The sequence below is a fragment of the Mus musculus genome, chromosome 16, assembly GCF_000001635.26.
Source record: "Mus musculus strain C57BL/6J chromosome 16, GRCm38.p6 C57BL/6J".
Classification (NCBI taxonomy): domain Eukaryota; kingdom Metazoa; phylum Chordata; class Mammalia; order Rodentia; family Muridae; genus Mus; species Mus musculus.
The window spans coordinates 25325708-25349151 of record NC_000082.6 but is presented as its reverse complement, the minus strand read 5'-3'; the positions used below and the strand labels follow the sequence as shown (position 1 = coordinate 25349151).

Below are 23444 nucleotides of genomic sequence, written 5' to 3'. Positions count from 1 at the left end.
ACATACATTTCTTTCAGTCATTTGGTTAGTTTTTTCCCTAAGCCACTCCAGTTTGTTTAAAATGGGAGACCCTCAAAAGAAACACGGTTTCTAATAAAAATCCAATACCACAAACCTTCCCTGTTCCCAGGTCTCTAACCCTGGCTGCTTGTGATTCCCCCCTGTGTTTCTCCACTACCCTGTGCCATCAGTCACACACTGGGCTCTGGGCTCCTCATGAGGAATCCTGAGAAGATCTTCCTGCCCCGACACACACAGCTCTGTACTATGAGAAGGAACACATACAAGGAAGAACAGCATGGCACCCAGTGGTATGATGTGACCAGAGAAAGGTAACTCAGAGCCACAGAAGTAAACTGTGGTCTAACGATTCCTTACCCACTGCCCACAGGGCTAAGGAAAAGAGTCCCTGGCACCTCTTCCATGCCCTGGCAGAAGCTTCTCCTAACACGTGTCATTTTCTACAGTCTGGTAAGAACCCTAGTGCTGGGAAATCACAAGCTGAAAAATCTGGATGACATTTTCTAAGGTGAAAAGAAGAAAAACTTAGGAGAATTTATTTCCTGAGTGGTTTTTTTTTTTAATATGCACCTACCATTGGGCAGGTGGAGTATGCCCACAAGAGACAGATAGGAAGGGAATGGAACATAGCACAGTTAATACATTGCTCTCTTTGCAAGCACAAGCACCTAAGTTCAAGTCCCAAAACCCAGAACAAATGCTTTGTGTGCGGACATGTGCTCGTAATCCCACCACTAGGTAAAGACAGGCAGATCTGAGGGGCTCTGATAGTCCATTGGACAGTCAGCCAGAGAGAGTCCCTGTCTAAAATCAATCAATGAAGATGGGCGGCACCTGAGGGACAAGTCTAGGCTTGACAGTCCACACACACACACACACACACACACACACACACACAGGAAACACCTAGAAACATAACCAAATACCATATCAGATGCTACAATAATCTTCACCAGACAACGCTCACAAATAAAGATAAGTAAAGTGAGGCACAGTAAACTGTTTGGTGTTGCCTGTTCAAATCAACCCCTATGTCAAAGCCTTGGTCCCCTCGGTAATGGCATTAAGAGGTGGAACCTCAAGAGATGGTTAGTTTTCCATGAGGGCTTAAGAGGAGAGCTTCGTCAGTAGGGTGCACACTGTCAGGAAGAGAAGACACTGGCTTCCTTGTTCAGTTCAAGCACACAACTAGAAGCAACTTTCACGGACCAGAAACAAGGTTCTTAATGAGAAGCAAGTTAACTCAGTCAGTTGGCATGATCTTAGACTTTGAGCCTCTGGAGTTAAGGGAAAACAATGTTGGCTATATCCCCCATCCAACGTATAGTGTTCTGTTATGGCAAACTAGAAAAACAGGAAACGAACTTGTAAGTAACATAACCAGCATTCATCCAAGATGCATGCAATGCATTATCGAGCTTGCCATATTACCATACCACCATCCATGGGTAAAGGCGTTAAATCTCTCCCTTTAGTCAGTAATGATTATTGAGTGCCTGTGTAGGTCTATATATAGATGCTCCTCTGAATTGGACTAAGAAGGTCTCTACCATGCACCCTGCTCTCTATAAAGTATATAATCTAATGAGAGGAAGATACAAGAAGTCTAAATGTCACGTAGAGTTGTAAATGGGATGTAGATTTATACAAGGGGCAACTGACATCCAGTAAACAGTTAACATTCACTTGATGTTTCGTTGTAATAAGTTTTTCTCTATGTGCTTCATATGGACTGCATTCTTTAGACTTTAGACATCTCTTCGAGGAAGGCCATGATACCATCCCCATCACAGGTGAGGAACCAAAGTACCTGGCTCAGAGTCACACAGTGAAAGACTGTGGATTTAGACTCAGTCTACCTCAAGAAGCAGTGCTTCAAGAAATTGCTTGCTTGCTTGCTTGCTTGCTTGATTGATTGATTGATTGCATGTATGTGTGTGTACATAGCACAGCACATGTGTGGTTGTCAGCAGACAATTTATAGACTTCATTTTTGTCTTCTATGTGGGGTCCAAGGATCAAATTTAGCTTGAAAGCCATAAGTGATGTTTAATTTTACCTGATGAGCCATCTCACCCACCCCAGCCAATGTTCCTAATTAACCACTCTACCAAAGAAAGAAACTTAAAGCCACCTAGGAAGGCAAGGCTTTTATGTGAATTGTGGGATGTCATGAGAGATGATCCAGAGACACAGCTAGCTACACATTTATTAAATTTGGAGAGAGCAAAAAGCATGACCCTCCCCCCAATACAGAGTTTGTTACAGTATGACCTGCAGGATGAGATGTGTTACATATGAGATTATCAAGATCATGGAGGTGAAATCACTCAGAGAAGTTAGCTGGAATTCACAAAAAGTCTGATCCAAGAGCATGGAGACAGGGCCTAGGCATTGACTACCTTTAAAAGGGGAGCCACATGCAGGAGGAGGATTTGTGGTGTGGAGATGAACTTAATATTTCCAGGGTCTGCTTGAGGAACTGGAGTCAGATCTAAAAACACCCAGCCCTCCTGGTAGCTGCTCTTTGAACTGAGTCCTGAAGGGTTTTTTTTAGATGGCATAGAAAGATTTCCGCATTTCCGTAACCTTTTATGTTGGAATACATCTGAGAATTTCCAGGTATTTCTTGTCCAACCCAGAGAATTAATTAGTCCCTTACTGTCCTAAGTCAGGAAAACCAAGATGAAAGAACACTGCTGCTTCATGTCACAGACCCAGCCTAGTCTGGAGCAGAGAAGCTGGCTTATATTCTATTTCTTTTCTCATGTCCCTTCACTAAAGACAGTCAGTATGCACGTAGAAACTTTATCAAGATTCTTAGGACCTTGGGTTGTAGCCACAAATCCATCTTCAGGAGCTAGATTCTTGAGGAGGACCCATCTCTCTATGACACAGGCCAGGAGTGAAAGACGAAGCTCTGCCATGTGCCAGCTGTTCAGATCATACCAAAGTCACTATTGCTTTCGGAGACTCAACCTCCAAGTCTCCACATGAAGACAATGCTACCATATTACCTAAGAGCCATATAAGGATGCTGTGAGGCTAAGGAAGGCTCTATACACAGAACATAATGAAACACAAAGCATACATGAATTACTTAATTATAATTGGCTAGTAATGCAATCACAGCCTAAGAGACAATTTCCCAATCCCTAGAAAATTGTTGAAATATGTACTAAATTAACAAACCAACTAGTGATTGATTACGTCATATTCACTTGAAGAGGATGTCTCCATCCTATCAATCTTTTCCAGATATACAAAATGCCCTGTTAAAGATGGACACTGGGCTACTCTGAAGGGTAAGGAGTTCCGAAGCTGGAACACAGTACAAGGGGCAATGGAAGCAATTGTGTGCATCCATGTAGACAGTCTGAGCAAACCAGCCAATAGCAGACTCCTGCATGAGCACAACTCAGAAGGCACAAGGCAGCCAGCAGTCAAGGATTATGGCTCAAAGGAGAATTTGATTTTTGCCAACTTGCAATTGAACTTCCTACATGAAATAAGGAATCTCTTTTAAGAAGCAGTGCCAGTAAACTAGGTCAGAAGTAATTGTTATCCTTACCCATCACCAAATGCATGTGCACCCAGTTAAGGGCTTTAGAATGGCAGTGGTAGACCAATTGCACACTTATGCCTCCTGCATTTACATTCCAGAAAGAGACACGGATAGATGAGGATGCAGAGTTCTGGCAAAGGGGTTTGGTGAGGGACTTGGGCCATGGCTAAGCAGTATGATGAACTGGCTGTGCTTGTAGAAGACCTGAGTTCCCTTTTCAGCATTCATGTGATGGATCACAACTCAAATTCCAGGGGCCATGACAAACTGGTCTCCATGGGCACCAGGAACACATTCAGTCCACATACAGACATGAAGGCAAGAACATTCATATGCATAAAATAAAAATAAATTTTAAAGCAGCATCTGGAGAATATCTGTGGAGATGGCATTCAATGGAGAGTGTCTGAAAAGTCCTTGAGATGTATTTCAGAAAGAGCCATATAGGACACAAAGAAACAGGGAGGGAATTTAAGCATGGACCAGATCATACAGAAGTGACCACAATTTCCTTGAAACTTACTGCTTTTCACATTACAAGCCTATAATATTGTACTTTACAGATGCAGGAGCCATGCCACAATAATGTGACAGGGACTGATCAAGAAATGACCAAGGCAACAGCATGTTCATTAGTTCCCATATACTAGTCAGTGTATAGGCCAACGAGTTATTTTTCCTTTTATGTTTCCTACACTGTGCAACAATTTTTCTCTCCCCAAAATGCTACCACCAAGAAGACAGCACTTTAATAGCTACACAAAAGAAAGGGATCAGGAAACACCCTACTCTTTACCTTCCCCCACAAAATTAATGAATAGATGTTAAATCACTCAAGCCATCTACTGCACACCAGGAGCTCATGAGAGGTCCAACCCCCGGAGCATCCTCTCCTCCCCTAAATTCTCTTTAAGGAATTCACTTGAGCAGAAGCCAAGAACTCAACCCCATGGTGAGGAGCTAGCAGGAGGATAGAACAGAAGCAGAGAACAGAACAACTGCATACGTCTCTCATCCTCCACTCTTTTCTATTTATTGAGAGGCAAAACAAAGATCTGCTTGTTGTGGTCTATTAATTGTGGCTCTCTGGGTACAGAAAGCACAGTCCAAACTAGTCAAACCCAGGAGGAGGGTAGATGCTATAAAAATACATGGGGAATCCCACTGAAATCCAAGAACAGCACCAATCACAGATAAGTTTTATGGAAGCCAGAAATCCACAAGGAGCTAGAGGCAAAGAGATGTACTCCTTTTTTTAATTATAATTCTTTTTTATTAGATATTTTCTTCATTTATATTTCAAATGCTATCCCCAAAGCCCCCCATCCTCTCCCCCCAACCCTGCTCCCCAACCCACCGACTCCCACTTCCTGGTAGAAGTAGTCTCTATCAAAACTTCAGTGCCTCATACACTGGTCTGTTTCCTTTTGACTGAAGTGGTCCCAGTGTTTGTGGTCACTTTCTATTTTTCTATAGTTCTGCCGTACCTCAAAATTATCAGTTACGTCCTATGCAGATCTGAACCTCTCACCCTCAGATCCTCAAGAGAGAGAATTCTGTTCCATACAGATTAGCTAACTCAAATGAATTGTCCCTTTGGTTCCCAGGCAGGGATTAGGCTCTGAGTCTAACCAGATGTGGTCATGAGCTGAAGTTCCAAAACGAAAAACACAGGACTTGAAGGACCAAATTAGAGAGTTCCTACACAGTTTTTCTGCTTTTTTTGTGAATCTAAGGCAAAGCATCAACTTTAGTAATTTTAAAAATCCTAGTTAACACGTTGTGGTGGTGCATGCCTTTAATCTCAGCACTCAGAAGGCAGAGGCAGACAACTCTCTATGAGTTCTAGGCCAGCCTGGTCTACAAAGAGTTCCAGGATAGCCAGGGCTACACAGAAAATCTCTGTCTCAAAAAACAAATAAACAATAAATCCTCAGTCATTCTAATAGGAACTAGGAAGTTCCCTCCCTTTTGGTCCACTTTGGAGAAACAGTTCATGTTTCTACTTGCCTTTCTCTTATATTTTGGTACCTGGCTTACTGTCAGTTGTTGTTTTACTATTGCTACCTCCCTTCTTCCTCTATCTGCAGAGGGGGAGGATCACAAACCCAAGAGAAGACTGGGTTTTCCAATAGAAAAGAAGAGTGGAAACATGGAAAATAAATCAAAAAGACATTATCTACCCCAACAGGCGTGCCCATGACAGCATGAGAAGGGGAGAAATTTGAGAAAGCAAGGCAGCGACTTGCTGCAAAAACATAGACCTTCTCAGTAACTGAACCCAAGGCACTGACATGGCTAAAGTGCCAGAGAAGGAATTCAGAAGTCCACTTTTTAAAATTTTCAGTAGCATTCAGAGTATTCAAATGGATGCCGTAAGGAAGTTAATTTAGAAGGTGGGAAAGAGAATGTCTGTGAAAAGGAACAGGACTCTTCAGTTCTATACTACATCCATGGTATCTACTTAATTTATGTATGTATTTATTCTTAGTCTTTGAGAATTTATATATGTATACAATAAAACAGGTTCATATCCACTCTCCTTTTCTCCATTTCAGCTTCCTCTGCATCACACACACACACACACACACACACACACACACACACATTTTCCAACTTCATATCCTGTGTTTCTGTTTTTTAATACCACCATGTCCATTTACTGCTGCCCATATGTGTATGAGTATGAAGCCATCTATCAAAGCACAGACGACCTAGTGGCCACATCCCCAAAGAATGATTCTCCTTCTTCTATCTCTTACCATCTGCCAATAGGTCTTCAGTCAGGAGTGGGGCCTTATGAATTCTTCTGTCATGTGTGCTCTAATTTGGGCTGGTTTAATCTTGTACATGTCTTGTGGATATCACCACAGATATGGTTTCATGTGTGCAATGGCCATGTTATGCCCAGAAGACAGTATTTCCGAGCTCTTCCCCATCCTCTGGAATTTACACCATTTTTGTCCCCTTTTCCATGATGTTCCCTAAGTCGTGTGTGTGTGTGTGTGTGTGTGTGTGTGTGTGTGTGTGTTGGTAAGGAGGTAGTTGATATAGATGTTCCATACACAACTGAGCATACACAAGAATTTATTCTTAGCACAACTGGAGAAGCAGAAATCAGCAGCCTAGTCATCAAGTTGTAGACTGGTAAGAGATAGTGTCTCAAAGGTGTATGTGCATGCACACACACACACACACACTCACACTGAAAGCAACTGAAGTTTGTTTTGTTTTTTTAAAAAACACATTGAAATGTTGAAAATGAGAGGCATAGTAAATTCGATATGAAGAGAATAGTGAAAATAAACATCAAGACTAGACAAAATAGGAGAAAGCATATTAGTAACCTCCGTGAAAAGGAACAGGACTCTTCAGTTCTATACTACATCCATGGTATCTACTTAATTTATGTATGTATTTATTCTTACTCTTTGATACTTTATACATGTATGCAATAAAACACGTTCATATCTAATCTCCTTTTCTCCATTTCAGCTTCCTCAAAGCAAGCGATACATTCAGGCAAAAACAACAAACAAAAATAGCCGGGCAGTAGTGGCACACGTCTCTAATCCGAGCACTTAGGAAGCAGACACAAGTGGAGCTCTGTGAGTTCCAAGCCAGCCTGGTCTACAGAGTGATTTCCGGGACACTCAAAAATCCTATACCAAACCAAACCAAACAAGAAATAATGAACAATGAAGCATGGTAACCGTCACCACGCTAGAAGTGGTAAGACCTGGGATAATGAAGTTAATAAAGATGGTAGACCAAAGTTGCAACCGTCAACTTTATTCAGAGCCTCAATTTATACTCTGAGGATCAAGAAATGTCACATGAGTAAAGGTCTCATGAGTTCAAGCTGGATACAATCCCAAGGACACGCCACATGTTCTTCCATAGAGGAATAAAAGGATCAACATTTAATTGAATACCAGTAGCAAGCAGTAATGAGCATTCTGAAGTGAACTCTCTCCAATTCACTACACCTGGGAGAAACATGAAAACACATTAAAAATTCCTAGGATTAAGTGAAAAAGAAAACCAAATTTGTCAGAATCTTTTGATATGGGTAAAGCAATCCTAAGAGGGAACGCTGTGTTTAAGTGTTTACATTTTAAAAAATCAGAAAATATTTTAATGATATACTTCCATGTCTTCAATAACAAAAACAAGACAAATTCCAAATGTCTTGATGAACAAGAATACATAATAAAGACCAGAGTGGAAATTAATGAAATGAAGATTGAAAGAACAGTTCAAAGAATCAAGAAAACACAGCTTGTTCTTCAAAAGGGTAAAAGATATTGATACCCGGGAGAATTAACTCATACCTTAGATTCCAGCTCTCTGGAAGCAGAGGCAGGCAGATCACCGAGTTCAAAATCACCCTGGCCTATATAGCAGGCTCAGTCTGCCATGGTTACATAGTTAGACAATAACAAAAAACAAACAAAAAAGATATCCACAAATAGTTACCCAAACTAACCAACTGAAAGAAAGAAGGCCCAAATTAATGAAATTAAAATGAAGATGGCTTCATTAAAACAGACTCCAGTGAAATTTGAGGATTATGGTTTTGATAATCAGGGTTCTGTATGAGAACAGAATTTACAGAATGAATACACACACACACACACACACACACACACACACACACAGAAAGAGAGAGAGAGAGAGAGAGAACACACACACACACACACACACAGAGAGAGAGAGAGAGAGAGAGAGAGAGAGAGAGAGAGAGAGAGAGAGAGAGAGAGATTTGAATGGCCTATAGCCTGTGTGATTCAGCTAGTCCAACTATGGCTGTTTGCCAAAAAAGGTCTAAGAATCCAGGCTACAATCCTGGACGTCTCAGCCATCTTCAGGATGTGCTGGAATCATGAAGAATTCAGCTCTAACATCAGTGAAGGAGTGGACTTGCAATCAAGAGTGAGAACAAGCAGGCAATGAAGCAAAGGCTTCCTTTCTCCATGTCATTTGCATAGGGGCCAGAAGGCAGGACCTAGATTAAGGATAGGTCTTCCTACTTCAAATGATTTCATTTGGGAAAAAAAAAAAATGCCTCACAGGTATACTCAAACACTTGGGTTTTAGTTAATCTATATGTAGTCAAGTTGACAACCAAGAATAGCCATCTATTCCGGAAATTTTATATTCCAATAAATTGGAAAATCAGGGAGAAACTGATAAATTGCTGGACCTATGATATAATTAAATTAAACCTGATGGATATGAACAACTTAAAGAGCTCTCTCTAGCCAGGTGGTGGTGGCACATGCCTTTTATCCCAGCACTTGGGAGGCAGAGGCAGGCGGATTTCGGAGTTCGAGGCCAGCCTGGTCTACAAAGTGAGTTCCAGGACAGCCAGGACTATACAGAGAAACCCTGTCTTGAAAAACAAAAACAAAAAACAAAAAAACAAAACAAACAAAAAAGAGCTCTCTCTATACCCAGCAATGAGACTAAATCAGTAATAAGAACAGAAATAAAGATGCTCCTAGAACATAAAATTCCAAAACCAAGTGAATTCACTGCTGAATTCTATCAGCCAGTGTTCCTCAAACTATCCCATGAAATATAAAGGGATAGAAAACTAGCCAAATTCTATACCAAAACTAGATAAGAACAAAAATAATGCTATAGACCAATTTCCCTGATGCACATAGATACAAAACTTATTAATAAAAATAATTCCAGGCCAAATTAAATAGGTTGAGAAGACTATACAATATAATTAGTTAGTTTTTTCTAAAATGTTAGAATGATTAAACATACATAAACCAATTAAGATAATACATAGACTCAGAGGCAGAAATCACATGACCATCTCAATAAACATACAGAAGGCCTTTGACAAAGCTTGACATCGCCTGGTTAATTTCCATTGGCACTTTGTGGTTTTCAGCATGAAAGTCCCATGGGTGACCACTTCTGGTTTGCATGATTATCCTATAATACTGGCTCAGTTGTCACTTCTCTACTACTAGCTGTGGGTACCCTCAGCACCGATTTACACATGGTGATCTTGTGTCTTCAAACTTGGCTAAATCTTTATTAGTTCTCTGAGCTGTCTTTGTAGTTCTTGGAATTACCCACATGGACAGTCTATCATATGCAGAGAAGGAATTCCAGATGAGGTTATGAGGGTACAAGATGGTATGGCCATAGACAAATAAGACTTTCTAATCAGTGCTCTAGCTGTGCCTTTGATTCTACTTGCCTTGCTTGGATAGCTTAGTCTTCTAGTACTTTGCAGAATGGCAGTAGAGAAAACAGACACCTCTCTTTTCTGCTTCCCAGTCTTAGGCTCAGTTTTGTTCTCAGTAGCATGATAATACTTCTAGGACTTAAGCACTTATTCTCCATCTCACAGGGGAAATCGCCGCGCTAACACTCTGAGAGTCCTTTTGTTCTTCAGGAATGACTGCTTAGTTTTTCTTCAAATGCTTGTTCTGGACCACTTGCAATGCTCATGTGGTCCTTCTCCTTTAGATGGTTCACATGTTCCAGTACACAATCCAAGATTTTTTCAGCACCAACCCTTCCCTGCATCCATGGACAAAACCCATTTAGTCAAGAGATATAACTGTCTTTATATATTGCTGAGTTCAATTTGTTATTATCTCAGGAATTTTTGCATAGGTATTTGGTGAGAAATATTATGTTTTTTCTCCTTATTGTTATCATCTTTGTCAGGTTTGGGGACGTTGTTTCAGGTTTGCTTTAAAAAATGCTTGGAAGGTGTTGCCTTCTCATATTTTCTGGGAATATAACTTCGTTTTCATCTTTTAGTGTGAACAATTAATAGAATTCTCTGGTGAAGACATCTGGACCTAGACATTTCTTATGGAATAGGTTTCTTAAAAAATTAAATTTCTTAATGAGTATAGGATTACCCAAAATTCCTCTTTTGTGTTCATTGAGCATTTGTGGTGTGTGTGTGTGTGTGTGTGTGTGTGTGTGTGTGTGTGTGTGTGTTTAAAGCTAGAAATATAAGTTCTTAAACTTTCATGATAGAGTAGTAAGCTAGGATTCCTTGTCTTTTCCTTTGATGTGTGTAAGCCTTGTGTACTGGCTAGTTTTGTGTCAACTTGACACAGCTGGAGTTATCACAGAGAAAGGAGATTCAGTTGAAGAAATGCCTCCAGGAGATACAACTGAAAGGCATTTTCTCAATTAGTGATCAAGGGGGAAAGGCCCCTTGTGGGTGGGACCATCTCTGGGCTGGTAGTCTTGGTTCTATAAGAGAGCAGGCTGAGCAAGCCAGGGGAAGCAAGCCAGTAAAGAACATCCCTCCATGGCCTCTGTATCAGCTCTTGCTTCCTGCCCTGCTTGAGTTCCAGTCCTGACTTCCTTGGTGATAAACAGCAGTATGGAATTGTAAGCTGAATAAACCCTTTCCTCCCCAACTTGCTTCTTGGTCATGATGTTTGTGCAGGAATAGAAACCCTGACTAAGACACCCTGTAATGGCACACCACCATGCCCTGACCCCTCCCACCAGTCCATATCCTTCCCCCCACCCTCTTCAGTGATGGAGTTGGTGGTAACTGCATAGTACCTCTTTTATTTGTCATTTTAGGAGAAGTTGTCAGTTTGAGGGATCCTTCCAGAAACCCCACCTTTGGTTTCCTTAATTCTACTTTTTAAAAAAATTGATTTCAGCTGCGGTCTCCATTGTTTCCTTTGGCATTTGCTCTTCTTCCTTGTAGATTTCTTTGATTTTGGAAGCTTATTTCACTTTTTCTTTTGTTCCCCAGGTACCCCTGTGGCAGTTTCACATCATCCCACACCTAAGGTTCACACTGTTTCCCATCAGTGCACTGCATTGGTGACTCCAAAGAACATTAGTTAGTTTCCAATAACTGAAATACTGTACTGGACATCTTTCTGATCTTGGTTTCTCCTCAAAGTAGATTTTTACTTCTTTTGAATTAGGTCAAATATCTTTTGTGGCTCAAGATTTGGTGTACCCGAGCATGTGCTGTGTGTATTCTTGAAAAGTATTGTGTCTTCTTCTATCAGATCGAGTGATCTATAAAGTGTTGATTAGGTTCTGATCACTATTGGTTGCCATGTGGTTCTAAATCTTTCCAGTTTTCTGTACAATTGCGTCATCTGTTGAGATTTCCAACTGTACTGCTGGATCTGTCTCTGCTTTCAGGTCTACCAATTTCTACTTCACACATTCTCAATTCTGCTGTTTGCTGCACATACATTTAGATAGATATGTCTTCTTAGGGGATTGGATATATTCACCACCCATTATAACCCTCTTTGCCTCATCATTTTCTTTACTTAGAACTCCAAGTTTTAATATGTCTAACTATATCTATATAATATGTATATAAACACACTAAATCACACACACACACACACACACACACACTAAATCTTGGAAGGTCAGGTTACATTTACTGAATAGACCACTGAGAGCACAGGCTTCTTTTATTGTATTACATTGTGCTGTGTTGTATTTTATTGCATTGCGTTGTATTTTTGTTTGCTTGTTTGTTTTTTAACATCGCTTTCTCTTCCTTCACTCACTCTGTCTTTTCTATGACAGGACATTTGTAACAACTGATGGAGCCAGTGAAATGCAGATATCTCTTCCAGAACACTACTTGTGAATCAGGCAGTATTTTGACACAGAAGAAGCATTTATACTTATAAAAATAACAATTGTGATATCTCACAAGTATTAACAACTTCAATATTAAGATTGAAATGTACATTTTTTAAAGGAAACTTGTATTGGATAGTTCTCTAAATAATCAAAATTGAGTTTAAATAACTTAATTATCGGGCTATTATTTCCAGAGCCAAATGTCTTCCTAGTAATGCCAACACCCTATTTGATAACATTTGGGATAAAAATATCATAATGGTCATGAATGAAAGAAACATACTAGCAAACTATACATCAAATGGCTCTGAATAATAATGTTCTAATTCCATTATAAATAATTATCACAATCGGTGTTAAGGTGCCAAGGAAAGGTCACAGACCACTTCATGTGATGGGATGTATAATTGGCTTTCCTAAGCAGGTAAGAGATGACTTAACTCAATCTTGCCTCAAGGAAATGGAGAGGGGACAGCTAGAGAGTAGGGACATGCAAGGCTCTTGCAATCCTGTGTGCAGGGTGGAAGTGGCATGTGGCTAGCCAGTGGGTCATAAGAGAAGTTAATTCTCCTGCTTAGACAAGTCTTCAGAACTCTTTTGTTCTCTGCTTTCTTCCTACTTTTCCAGCTCCTCAGGCTCTCAGTATGGTGCAGACTAACCTAGACATGGAGTTGATCATGATTTCCAGAGCTTGCCTCTCTTCTTCACACATGTTCTCTCCAGGAGCTGGAAGTGTGCCGCTCTATTTCCAGCCATTTTCTTTTTGACTCTTTGCTCTTTCTTTAATCTTACCCATTCCCTTTACTGTAAGCAGTGATCTCCAGTGAATTGTCATAGAATCATATGTGGGACAGATACTAGCATGTGTCATATTTCAGTGTGACCTCATTATCTGTCCTTCTTTCTCATAAGACTGAGGGCACTGACAAAATGGAAAGTGCCACTGGTTTTCAGCACTTAGGGAAGAATCTGAATGATGAAGGGGGCTCTGCAAATATATAAGCAGATGCATGAATAAGAGACTATTAGTAAATAGAACTAAACAACAAAACTAGAACTATAATATGGGACATAACATGAAACAAAATTTATGGAAATCGCTGAACAGATTCAGGTAATTTAATTCTTGAAATGACCTTTGCAACATCTTCATTTTATAGATGATAAAACTGAGACCCAGTGAACATAAGAGACATGTATAACCATGTAGAATACCTAGGTAGTAACTGAGCCAGGCATTTAGATGCATGAGACTTATTTTGCCTCTTGGCTCTTCTCTGAGTTCTCCCTAATTGGTTGCAGTCATGGGAAAACAAGCACTTCCAAGTACAATTGTGACTGCAGTAACTAAATGCTCTCACTGTCCTATAATGCAGGTCACTCGGGGAACATTAGCTCTCTGGATGAGGTTGCCACCATGGAGAATTTATAGAGAAAAGCAATGTGTTTAATTAAGTGGCTGTTGAAAACACCCACCAGGACAAATGGATTCTGGCAACAGAGGTCCTTTTGTTACTGCCAGAGTCCTGCCACAGGTCATTAAGATCTTGATAGATTTGAGGCCCTTTTCGGCTTCGTTGCTTTTACCCAAAGACATGGCAAGTCTTCTGGGGCTTCAGTTGCTGTGAAGGCCCAGAGATTTGGAGACAGCACCCTACTGGTATCTGAGGAGGACTCTATCAGAATTAAATTAGGTGGGTTCTGGGCCATACCATGTAGCATTAAGTAAACTGAGCTTGAACAACATTGCATCAAAGCACTGTCTACACAGAGCTCATTGTGAGTGGAGCTACATATAATAGAAAGTGAGTATAAGGATAGGGAATGAAATTATTTTGGATAAATTAATATGGAACTGTTCTATGGACGTGGGTCTCAGAAGGACAGTGTCTTAAGCTTTCTTTTGTTAGGATAAAACACCAAGACCAATATGCAAGTTGGAGAGGAAAGGGTTTAGTCTGCTAATATGTCCAAATTGCTACTCATCATCAAAGGAAGTCAGGACAGGAACTCAAACATGCAGAAACCTGGAGGTAGGAGCTGACAAAGAGTGCATGGAGGGGTGCCACTTACTGACCTGCTCATGACTTGCTCAACCTGCTTTCTAATAAAACTCAGGGCCACCAGCCCAGGGATGGCACCACCACAATTGGCTGGGTCCTCCCCATCAATCACGGATTAAGAAAATGCTTTATGGGCTTGTCCCCAGCTCAACCTTACGGAAGACATCTTCTCAATTGAGATTCTGTTCTCTCTCAGATGACTACAGTTTGTGTCAAGTTGACCTAAGTCTAGCCAGCACAGACAGCGAAAGTATGGATTACTGCAGGGAGAGGAAACCAGGTAAGCATAATCACAGGGCCAAAGCATAGCATCAGGAATTTCAGAAGATGTGAAAAACTGATGGAATTTCTAAAATTGGCCAATAGGGTTGGAGTGAGGCTATGACTCACTGATTTCCAAAGAACAAGAGAAGCAGTAATGACCCATGGAAGCTCATGGATGAAGAGCATAAAATTGATAGAGATAGATGCTTCTCAGATTTAGTGTGTATAGGAATCTTGTAAAACTGAAAGTCCAGGTTTAGCTCTGGGGTAAGGCCCGAGAGTCAGCATTGTTATGAAGCTTTAGGTGATGCACGTGGTACTGACCTCTGGACCACAGATTTCATAATAGCCACATAAGATGCACTCGAGAGTACAGACAATGAATGGAGCCGGGCAGAAGCAGCAGCTTAGCGTGGTAACGTAACTGGCACAGCCTTTATAGCCTTTAGTTTCTTGTGACTTTAAAGGATTAGAAATTGATAGTTTCCAGTTTTCTGGTCTTTTTCCCCCTTTTAATTATTGTTAGCTGTATTTTCCATTACGGAGCTGTTTTGTGATTCTTATAACATAATTAGACTATGACAAGATGGAAGTGTGGCTGGCTTTGGTCCATCAGCATCACTCACCAGCCCCTCCAGGCATTTGACTATTTTAGCTGTTTCTGAGCAAAGACTAAATAAAGTCAAATGAAAAGCCCTCAGAGAGAATGGTCTGGGGAGGGAAAGAGGAAGGTCTCTAATCCTCTGACCCTCTTCCCTGCAAACAAAAGCCAGTCAAAAAAGAACCCAGACACAAGCACACAGATCGTTTAACCAATTTAAACCATAGCAATCTCTGTGTCAGGAGAGTGAGAAATCACAAAAGGCCCCAGAAGCACTGTAATGGAAAGACAACAAGGCTGGGAGAAAGAAGTCACCAAGCCAGGCTCTCCTCTGACCTTCAATAAGTGGCTGCCTTTGAACAGGTCATTTAATCTCTGGATTTCTTCATCCATAAAATGAAGCCAAAATCTTGCATGGTCCTGCCCTTGGAGACTGCTTGAGGAGAGCAGGTGAAAAAGAGAAAGATGCCACATGTACTGCGGCTCTGTGCATGGGTGTGGCCCCGAGAGGCAAGTGTGGGGAAAACAGGGCGCAGGCTCACTTGTTATCAAGGTATACCTGTGGCTCTATCTTTGTTTAAGTGTTTATTTAAAATCCTTTGTTTTTGGTGTGTGTGTGTGTGTGTGTGCGCGCAGGCTCACTTGTTATCAAGGTATACCTGTGGCTCTATCTTTGTTTAAGTGTTTATTTAAAATCCTTTGTTTTTGGTGTGTGTGTGTGTGTGTGCGCGCGCGTGTGTGTGTGTGTGTGTGTAGGTGGGGGTCAAAGGACAACTGACAGGAGTTTGTTATCTGCCTGCCATGGACACAACTGACAGGAGTTTGTTATCTACCTACCATGGAGGTTCTTGGGTTTGAACTCATGGTGCAAGGCTTTGCAACAAGCACCTTATCCACTGAGCCATCTCAATGGCTCTATCATTGTTTTATTTAATGATCTGGGGGAACCAGTCTGAGAAAAATTTCTAAGTTAGCAGGGATGACCTGCACACTTGCACTTACCCCACCAAAGCCAACAAACAGGATTTTCATTAGTTCAGTCATATTTGATGGGAGGAACCATGATGGGCTCTTGAGATGTCACACATAAAAGAAGTGGTCCCTGTCCATCATGTGGCTTCAAAGAGAACTCACCTGGTGAGTATTTTAGCCCAGTTGATGGTAGGATGATCCTTACCTTTGCTACTATAACTGTAGATGTCTCTGTTAGGGTTTTATTACTGTGAAGAGACACTGTAACCATGGCAACTCTTATAAAGAAAAACATTTAATTGGAGCTGGCTTACAGTTCAGAAATTTAGTCCATTATTGGTGTAGCAAGAAATGCAGTGGTGTGCAAGCAGACATGGTGCTGGGGGAGCTGAGTTTTCTACATTTTGATCAGCAGGTAGCAGGAGACTAAGATACAAGGCACAGACTTATACTTTTAAAACCCCAAAACCTGCCCTCATAGTGACACACTTCCTCCAACAAAAACACACCTACTCCAACAAGGCCATACCTCCTGATAGTGACACTCACTCCTTATGGGCCAAGCATTCACACACATGAATCTATGGGCACCATACTTCTTCAAACCACCACATTAGGGTCCTCCTCTGAGCCTGAACTTCTCATCTTACACAGGTGCATCTTTTTTTTAAGAATGTTTTTGTGAAGCATTCACAAGGAAGAACACTTTACAATGCTGTAGAAATGTTTCTAATTGTTTTTTATCAAATACCATGATGCTTCAATGTCTTTCCAGTCAAAGTCTTTCTCCACCAGAATCTTTTGATTCAGTGCTTTGATGTTAAAGAATAATAATAAGCACTTAATTCTGTGTTGTACCCCACTGGTGGTTTGAAAAGAAATGGTTAAATAAAACCCAAAACAAAACAAAACAAAACAAAAAGAGCAAAACAAACAAACAAAGAACCCAGTAACTTTCAAAAACTACATGATATCTAGGAACAATTCAGGGGAAATGCTGAGATCAGTGGCATTTAGAGATCATCAAAACTACAGGGATTATATTCTTTCAGTCACAAATGCAAAGACAGTATGTACCATAACATGTGCTACATTGTAGGCATTCAATTAAACATAATTATTAAAGTATAACCATCTTTAGCAAAATGCATGAAGACTGGCTAGACTAATATATTGCAGTGGATGTGTTTCTTTAACGAGATTAAATTTCTAATGGACTGAACAACATATAGAACCAATTCCATTAGTTTAGAAAAGAGATTAGGCCAGGTATGGTAGTGTAGGCCTGTCAGTACTACATTGAAAGCAGAAACAAGAGTATTAAAATAGTCAGTAGTTCTCCTGTCTTTATTTTACTACAACCATAATAGTACTATTATTGTTTCATGTTTACCCTTGACTACATAGGAGTCCCTGTTGCAAATACATAAAGGTGTAAAAAGGAAACCTCATTGTGTTTGTGCAGCTGCTGTGACAAGAACTAAAAAATAGGATCCACACCCAAGTCTTCTGTTCCATTTTCACTCATTTGGTTCTGACAGGAGAGGTGTGATTTAACTCCACATGCGATCTACTCTCTGTATGCCAGACACAGGAACTTCATTAGATTGCATGTATTAATCATACCAAAGTCCTAAGATAGAAACTGGGTTGGTTGGAGGAAAATCAGGTAATAAAAATATACTCTGGATGTTTTCACTAATGTGAAGGACAAGAATCACTTGGGCCCTGCCACTATTAGTGGGTCTTCTCACTTAAGAATGAGAACTGTCTCTTCCACCCTTGTGTGTGGAAGGAGGAGCCCATCTCCTCTGACTCTCACAGCACTGAAGACATAAGCACCTGGAGCACACTGGACTGAAGAGACTCCACTGCCATCGAGCAACACTGTCTGACACTCCACAGAGTGTCAAGATGTTCATGGTGTTGGCTTAATGGATCTCTTCTAGAAGTACCCATACAAGTTTTTAAACATCCTTTTTAAGAAGGGCCAAGAAGGAGGAGAAGAGGAAGAAACGTTGAAATAAGTACTGTTTTGTTTACAACTTCATAGCCATAAAAATCCCCTTTCAAAAGGATGACTGTGAGCCTACATCCTAACAGTTTGTCTCAAGTACTTGTGATAGTTTAGCAAACTGGGATCCAAGTGTAATTTATGGCCCCCTCGCCAGTTTATCCTCCCAGTTTTTCCGGCCATTGTCTACATCCACTTCCCAAATGCCTTCAACTCATTTTTCTAATATTTCTGAATACTATATCATACCAGTTTATATTATCATGAGACTCAGCAGAATTAATATGGAAGACAGCTTTACTAACACCTTTTTATTCCCTTTGCTTTATATAGAAACCTTTCTACGAGAAACAGCCAAGCTAGGCTCAACAGAAAACGGTGTTTGGACCCATAAGTAGAATGGCCTATTCATCCTTCCTTTGTGAACACCCCCCCCCTTTTCCCTCAAATTTGTCCTTAGCTCTGTAGATGATTAATGACAATCCTTGCAGAAGCATCTAATAGGGCTCTGCGATGGCTTCCTCTCTCATGTTTCTTACAGAATGCGTCTCATGTTTCTTACAGAATGCGTCTTCAGTATAGTAAGACTATACTGCCTTTGAAACCAACAGTGACCCAGTCAATCCATCATTTTTCTAGGACCAAACCAGAAGTTACTGATGACTTTTCTTACAAGCAATGAAGTACAAAGATCCGCAAAGCCCAGTTGGGTCAGGTATCTTTCTCCTCTCAATTCCTAATGCATCCTTCAATGAGAGCCCTGGGATAAACAATGCCATTCATCTCCTCCACGGTGCTAACATGTTAATCTTCAGTGATAGTGGGCATGGCAGGCTACTATAGTGTACAGGAGGATGGTTTCTTACCTTCCAGCATAGTCAAGGTGGAAGAGAAGCAGGGAAGACTGTCTCAGCCACAAGCCCAGAACAGGCCCTGCAAACTCTCAGCTTCCACCTTCAAAACATTTCTAAAATTTTATATGCAATCTTTCCCATTGACCGCCAGAAAAAGCAACCTCCATCAATTGGATGGCAAACTAATACTCTGTTAGTTTTTAAATGTTATCATGATGTTCATGCTACAAGCAGGGCCCACCTGACTTTTCTATCTGTGCTGTTACCATGTTCTCTGTCACTGTCTTAAGTTTAGACAGTCTACAAAGTGTTGGACTATGAGATTAAGTTATGGTCTGCGGTGTTTTCCAATTTTGAAAATATTGGTGTAAATATTGTTGTGATGCTGAATTCGCGCTCTCGGGGATCCTCGCACTTATCTTCCCTGACCAAAGCCGACTTAACATTTTGTAGGTCAAACAGGGGCTCTCTGTTTGAATGAGGGATGGAAAAGGGAAACAAATCGTAGATTTGTCCAAATGAATGAGTGAGAAGTTCAAATCATAGGCTTTCCTTTTCATTAGTGGTAACTCCGAGATTATAGAGATGGGTAGATTATAAGTGAACGAAGGAGAAAGAGGAAGGATGATGGAGATGAGAAGAAGCAAAAGCAGGAGGAACAGAGGAGCAGAGGAGAGAAGGAAAAACAGAGGAGGAGGAGAGGGGAAGATAATTCATGAAGAATTTTACAGTAACACCTAATTTTATCCTTCAAAATCACTTCAGTCTCATTTTATAAATAAAGACACGAAGAGTAAAAAGTACAACAAAAATGTCAACTTTGAGGCTTCTTTTCCTCCAGGTCTGAGAAGATGTTTGACAGAATGGTAGAAAATGTAAATCAGTCGGATCTGATTCTCTTTCCTGCTTGTTGAGGACGCCATTTTGCCAGGCTGGATGGTTAGGCCTTCAAGGTTTCCTCCTGGAAACTCAGAACGAGACGCTTCCGTGATCCCGAGGAGAACTATACATTTCACCCTCCAGAAAGAATTACTAGGATCCTGGAACTCAGATCTGCTTCCCAGCTCAAAACCAGTCTTCACCAAACCCATCCAGAAGCAAGGTGAGAGTTTTAAACACACTTCCACACAACATTATGGGTTCTATAGTAGGCAAGCATCCTCTTTTGCCTTTTAATGTATCACTGAGTGTTACATGAAAGGTCACAGGCAGTGCAATTTCTAGGAGGGGTAGAAAGGTAATTGTTGCTATGGTAGTATTCACAAGGGAAGCTCTTTCTGCTACAGAAGCATTAAGGGTAATGGATGGTGTTACATGAGCAATAAAGGCCGTATGCTTTTTATAGGTTTGCTTGGTTCTTATCCTAACTTTCAGCAGTGGCCCCCTTCCCTATTCTACCTGATTTCCCTATTATCACAGTCCATACTCTACAGAGAATACAGACTAGATAGGAGATTGCATCCCTATCTTTTTTATTCCTGTCTTCTGCCCCTAGAAGGATGTCAAGTGTAGTTACAGAGAGCATGCTTGCGATGGAGAGAGATCAGAGCTGGGTACCTAGGAAGCTGCCGCCATTATCCTTGAAAGCAGTGACACAGACCTGAGCCATGGCTGCAGTGTCTGAGTGGAAGGAGCAGTCCAGAAAGGCAGAGTCAAACCCATCCACTCAGCCAGCTAAGTAAACATCGATGTCCAGTTGGAAACATCAGGAAATCACCATATACAAACCCAGGGGAGCGCCTGTGACATGTCCTTCTCCTTTTCCAGTGATGTCACCTATTTCCACTTCCCTTCACACAGCCACATACTCACTCTGTCAGGAGCCAGAAGCCTTGAACAGTCTCCCCAGAAGTCTGTGCTATGTGGCCTTTCAAGTCTTCCACAGCAGTCTCAATGGCCCCTGGCTGAGGGGAAGAAGACATCATTTCACTTAGAGAAGACCAAACACTCTGTATTTAGGATTAGTTAAAAATGGCCACACCTCCTCCTCCAAATCCTCCAGGAGCCTAAGTGTGGTTCTTGTATTTGCATATTCCGCTTGGTCTTGAACTCTGTGTTTTACTGTTAACTCTTTTGTCCTGGCCAAAAGAATTCCAGGTCCTATCTTCTCAAATCCTATGCTTTCTCACTAAAATCAAAATAGCCATTTTGAGAAGGACACTCCTTCCAGGGAAATAAGTTTATTGGAAATTTGCATATATATAATTTAAATAATATATATTAGTAATATGTAAGACTATATGTAAGAATATATGTGTATATTTGTGTGCATATATATGTGTGTGCATTATATGTATATTACATATATATTATATATGTATATATATAATTTTTCCAAATTATGTTGGTAAAATGCAAAAAGTAGCTTCCTGACCTTCTGTGTTGCTAACTCAATAGCTCAACTCTAACTCTCTCTCTCTCTCTCTCTCTCTCTCTCTCTCCCTCTCTCTCTCTCTCTCTCTCTGCCTCCCTCTCCCTTCAGTTTCTTAACTTTTGCAAAGCAAGTGTTCCTACTACTGTGCCTAGTTCTATGCAGAAACTGGTTGACATCTATCCTCATAAGGTCATGCCTTCCCTAGTTCAATGATTCTTAAACATCAGTGTACATAAAAGCCATGTTGAAACATTTCTTTTTTGTGTGTGTGTGTGTGTGTGTTGAGGAATAAGACTTTAAAATTCCTTTTTTTTAAAAAAATTAGGTATTTTCCTCATTTAAATTTTCAATGCTATTCCAAAGGTCCCCCATACCCACCCCCCCAATCCCCTACCCACCCACTCCCCCTTTTTGGCCCTGGCGTTCCCCTGTACTGGGGCATATACAGTTTGCAAGTCCAATGGGCCTCTCTTTGCAGTGATGGCCGACTAGGCCATCTTTTGATACATATGCAGCTAAAGACAAGAGCTCCCGGGTACTGGTTAGTTCATATTGTTGTTCCACCTATAGGGTTGCAGTTCCCTATAGCTCCTTGGATACTTTCTCTAGCTCCTCCATTAGGGGCCGTGTGACCCATCCAATAGCTGACTGTGATCATCCACTTCTGTGTTTGCTAGGCCCCGGCATAGTCTCACAAGAGAGAGCTATAACTGGGTCCTTTCAGCAAAATCTTGCTAGTGTATGCAATGGTGTCAGCATTTGGAAGCTGATTATGGGATGAATCCCTGCATATGGCAGTCACTAGATGGTCCATCCTTTCGTCACAGCTCCAAATTTTGTCTCTAACTCCTTCTATGGGTGTTTTGTTCCCATTTCTAAGAAAGGGTAAAGTGTCCACACTTTGGTCTTCGTTCTTCTTGAATTTCATGCGTTTGGCAGGTTGTATCTTATATCTTGGGTATCCTAAGTTTCTGGGCTATTATCCACTTATCAGTGAGTACATATTGTGCGAGTTCCTTTGTGATTGGGTTACTTCACTCAGGATGATACCCTCCAGGTCCATCCATTTGCCTAGGAATTTCATAAGATCAGGAATTCAAGGCCCATACCTAAACATGATAAAAGCAATCTACAGCAAACCAATAGCCAACATCAAAGTAAATGGTGAGAAGTTGAAACATTTCTAAGTTGTATCTTATTCAGTTTCTGATTCAGTTGGTATGGGTCTGGACCTAAAACTGCATTTCTAGCATGTGATAGCATTGGTATGAAGACTGTTCTTGAGACAATATACTTTATCTACATATACTCATGACAGTCAATACTCTCTAAGCAATTATTCTCAATGCTTTAGTGTACATCAGAATCATCAGGCGGCTTCAAAAAAAATCCTAATCCAATATACCTACAAGTCAATTAGATCAGAAACTCAGTGGATAGGTAGACAAGAACTACTGGAATTTTTAAGGATAAACTCTCCTGTAGGGGAATCTAGACGAGAAAAGAGTGGTGGTGCCTCAGATGGGCTATGTGTTAATGGTACAGAGTTTGCTTTATCTCCACACTAGCTCCCTGGTTTGTTTTGTACAATCTAAGCCATCCACAAAAGGATGGTATCCCTGAAATAAGGTGAGTGTTGAGTTTTCAATAAGTAGCTCTGCAGTATTAACTTGACTCTCATGACTAACCCTGTGGAGCCACTGTGATGACACAATGCCTTCTATATCTCTTCAAGGAAATGTGACAATAACTTTTATAATCCAAAACCCTGATTTCATCATCAGTTAGCCATGGACTCAACGATTTCCTCCCTGTGTCATTGTCTGCAGTTGGTTGAAGGCTGGTCAGAAAGCTAATACTGGTGCTCCATGCTTGCAGAAGGCCATCTGTCATAAAATCAGCAACTTCTGGGATTCAGTCAAAATGCCTAGCACCTGCTGCCAGATAGGTCTATGCCGATGCCACTCATTTCCAGTGACTCTGAAGGCAGGCAGTTTACCCCCTCCCCCATCCAGGGAAATTCCTGCAATCTCCTGGCTATTCTCAGTTCTCTTAAGCTTATTTCTGCAAGAGGCATTTTGACTC

At 40.9% G+C, this 23444-nt stretch overlaps 1 protein-coding gene across 2 annotated transcripts in view; it reads right to left on the bottom strand.

Moving 5' to 3' along the window:
* Window positions 1–23444, bottom strand: part of Tprg (transformation related protein 63 regulated) — a 136772-nt gene that overhangs the window by 74437 nt on the left and 38891 nt on the right. For both annotated transcript variants that reach the window (NM_175165.3, XM_006522581.2), the window contains one exon: window positions 20798–20889. In NM_175165.3, the coding sequence (NP_780374.1) occupies window positions 20798–20889 (92 nt within the window). The remainder of the gene's footprint in view (window positions 1–20797; window positions 20890–23444) is intronic.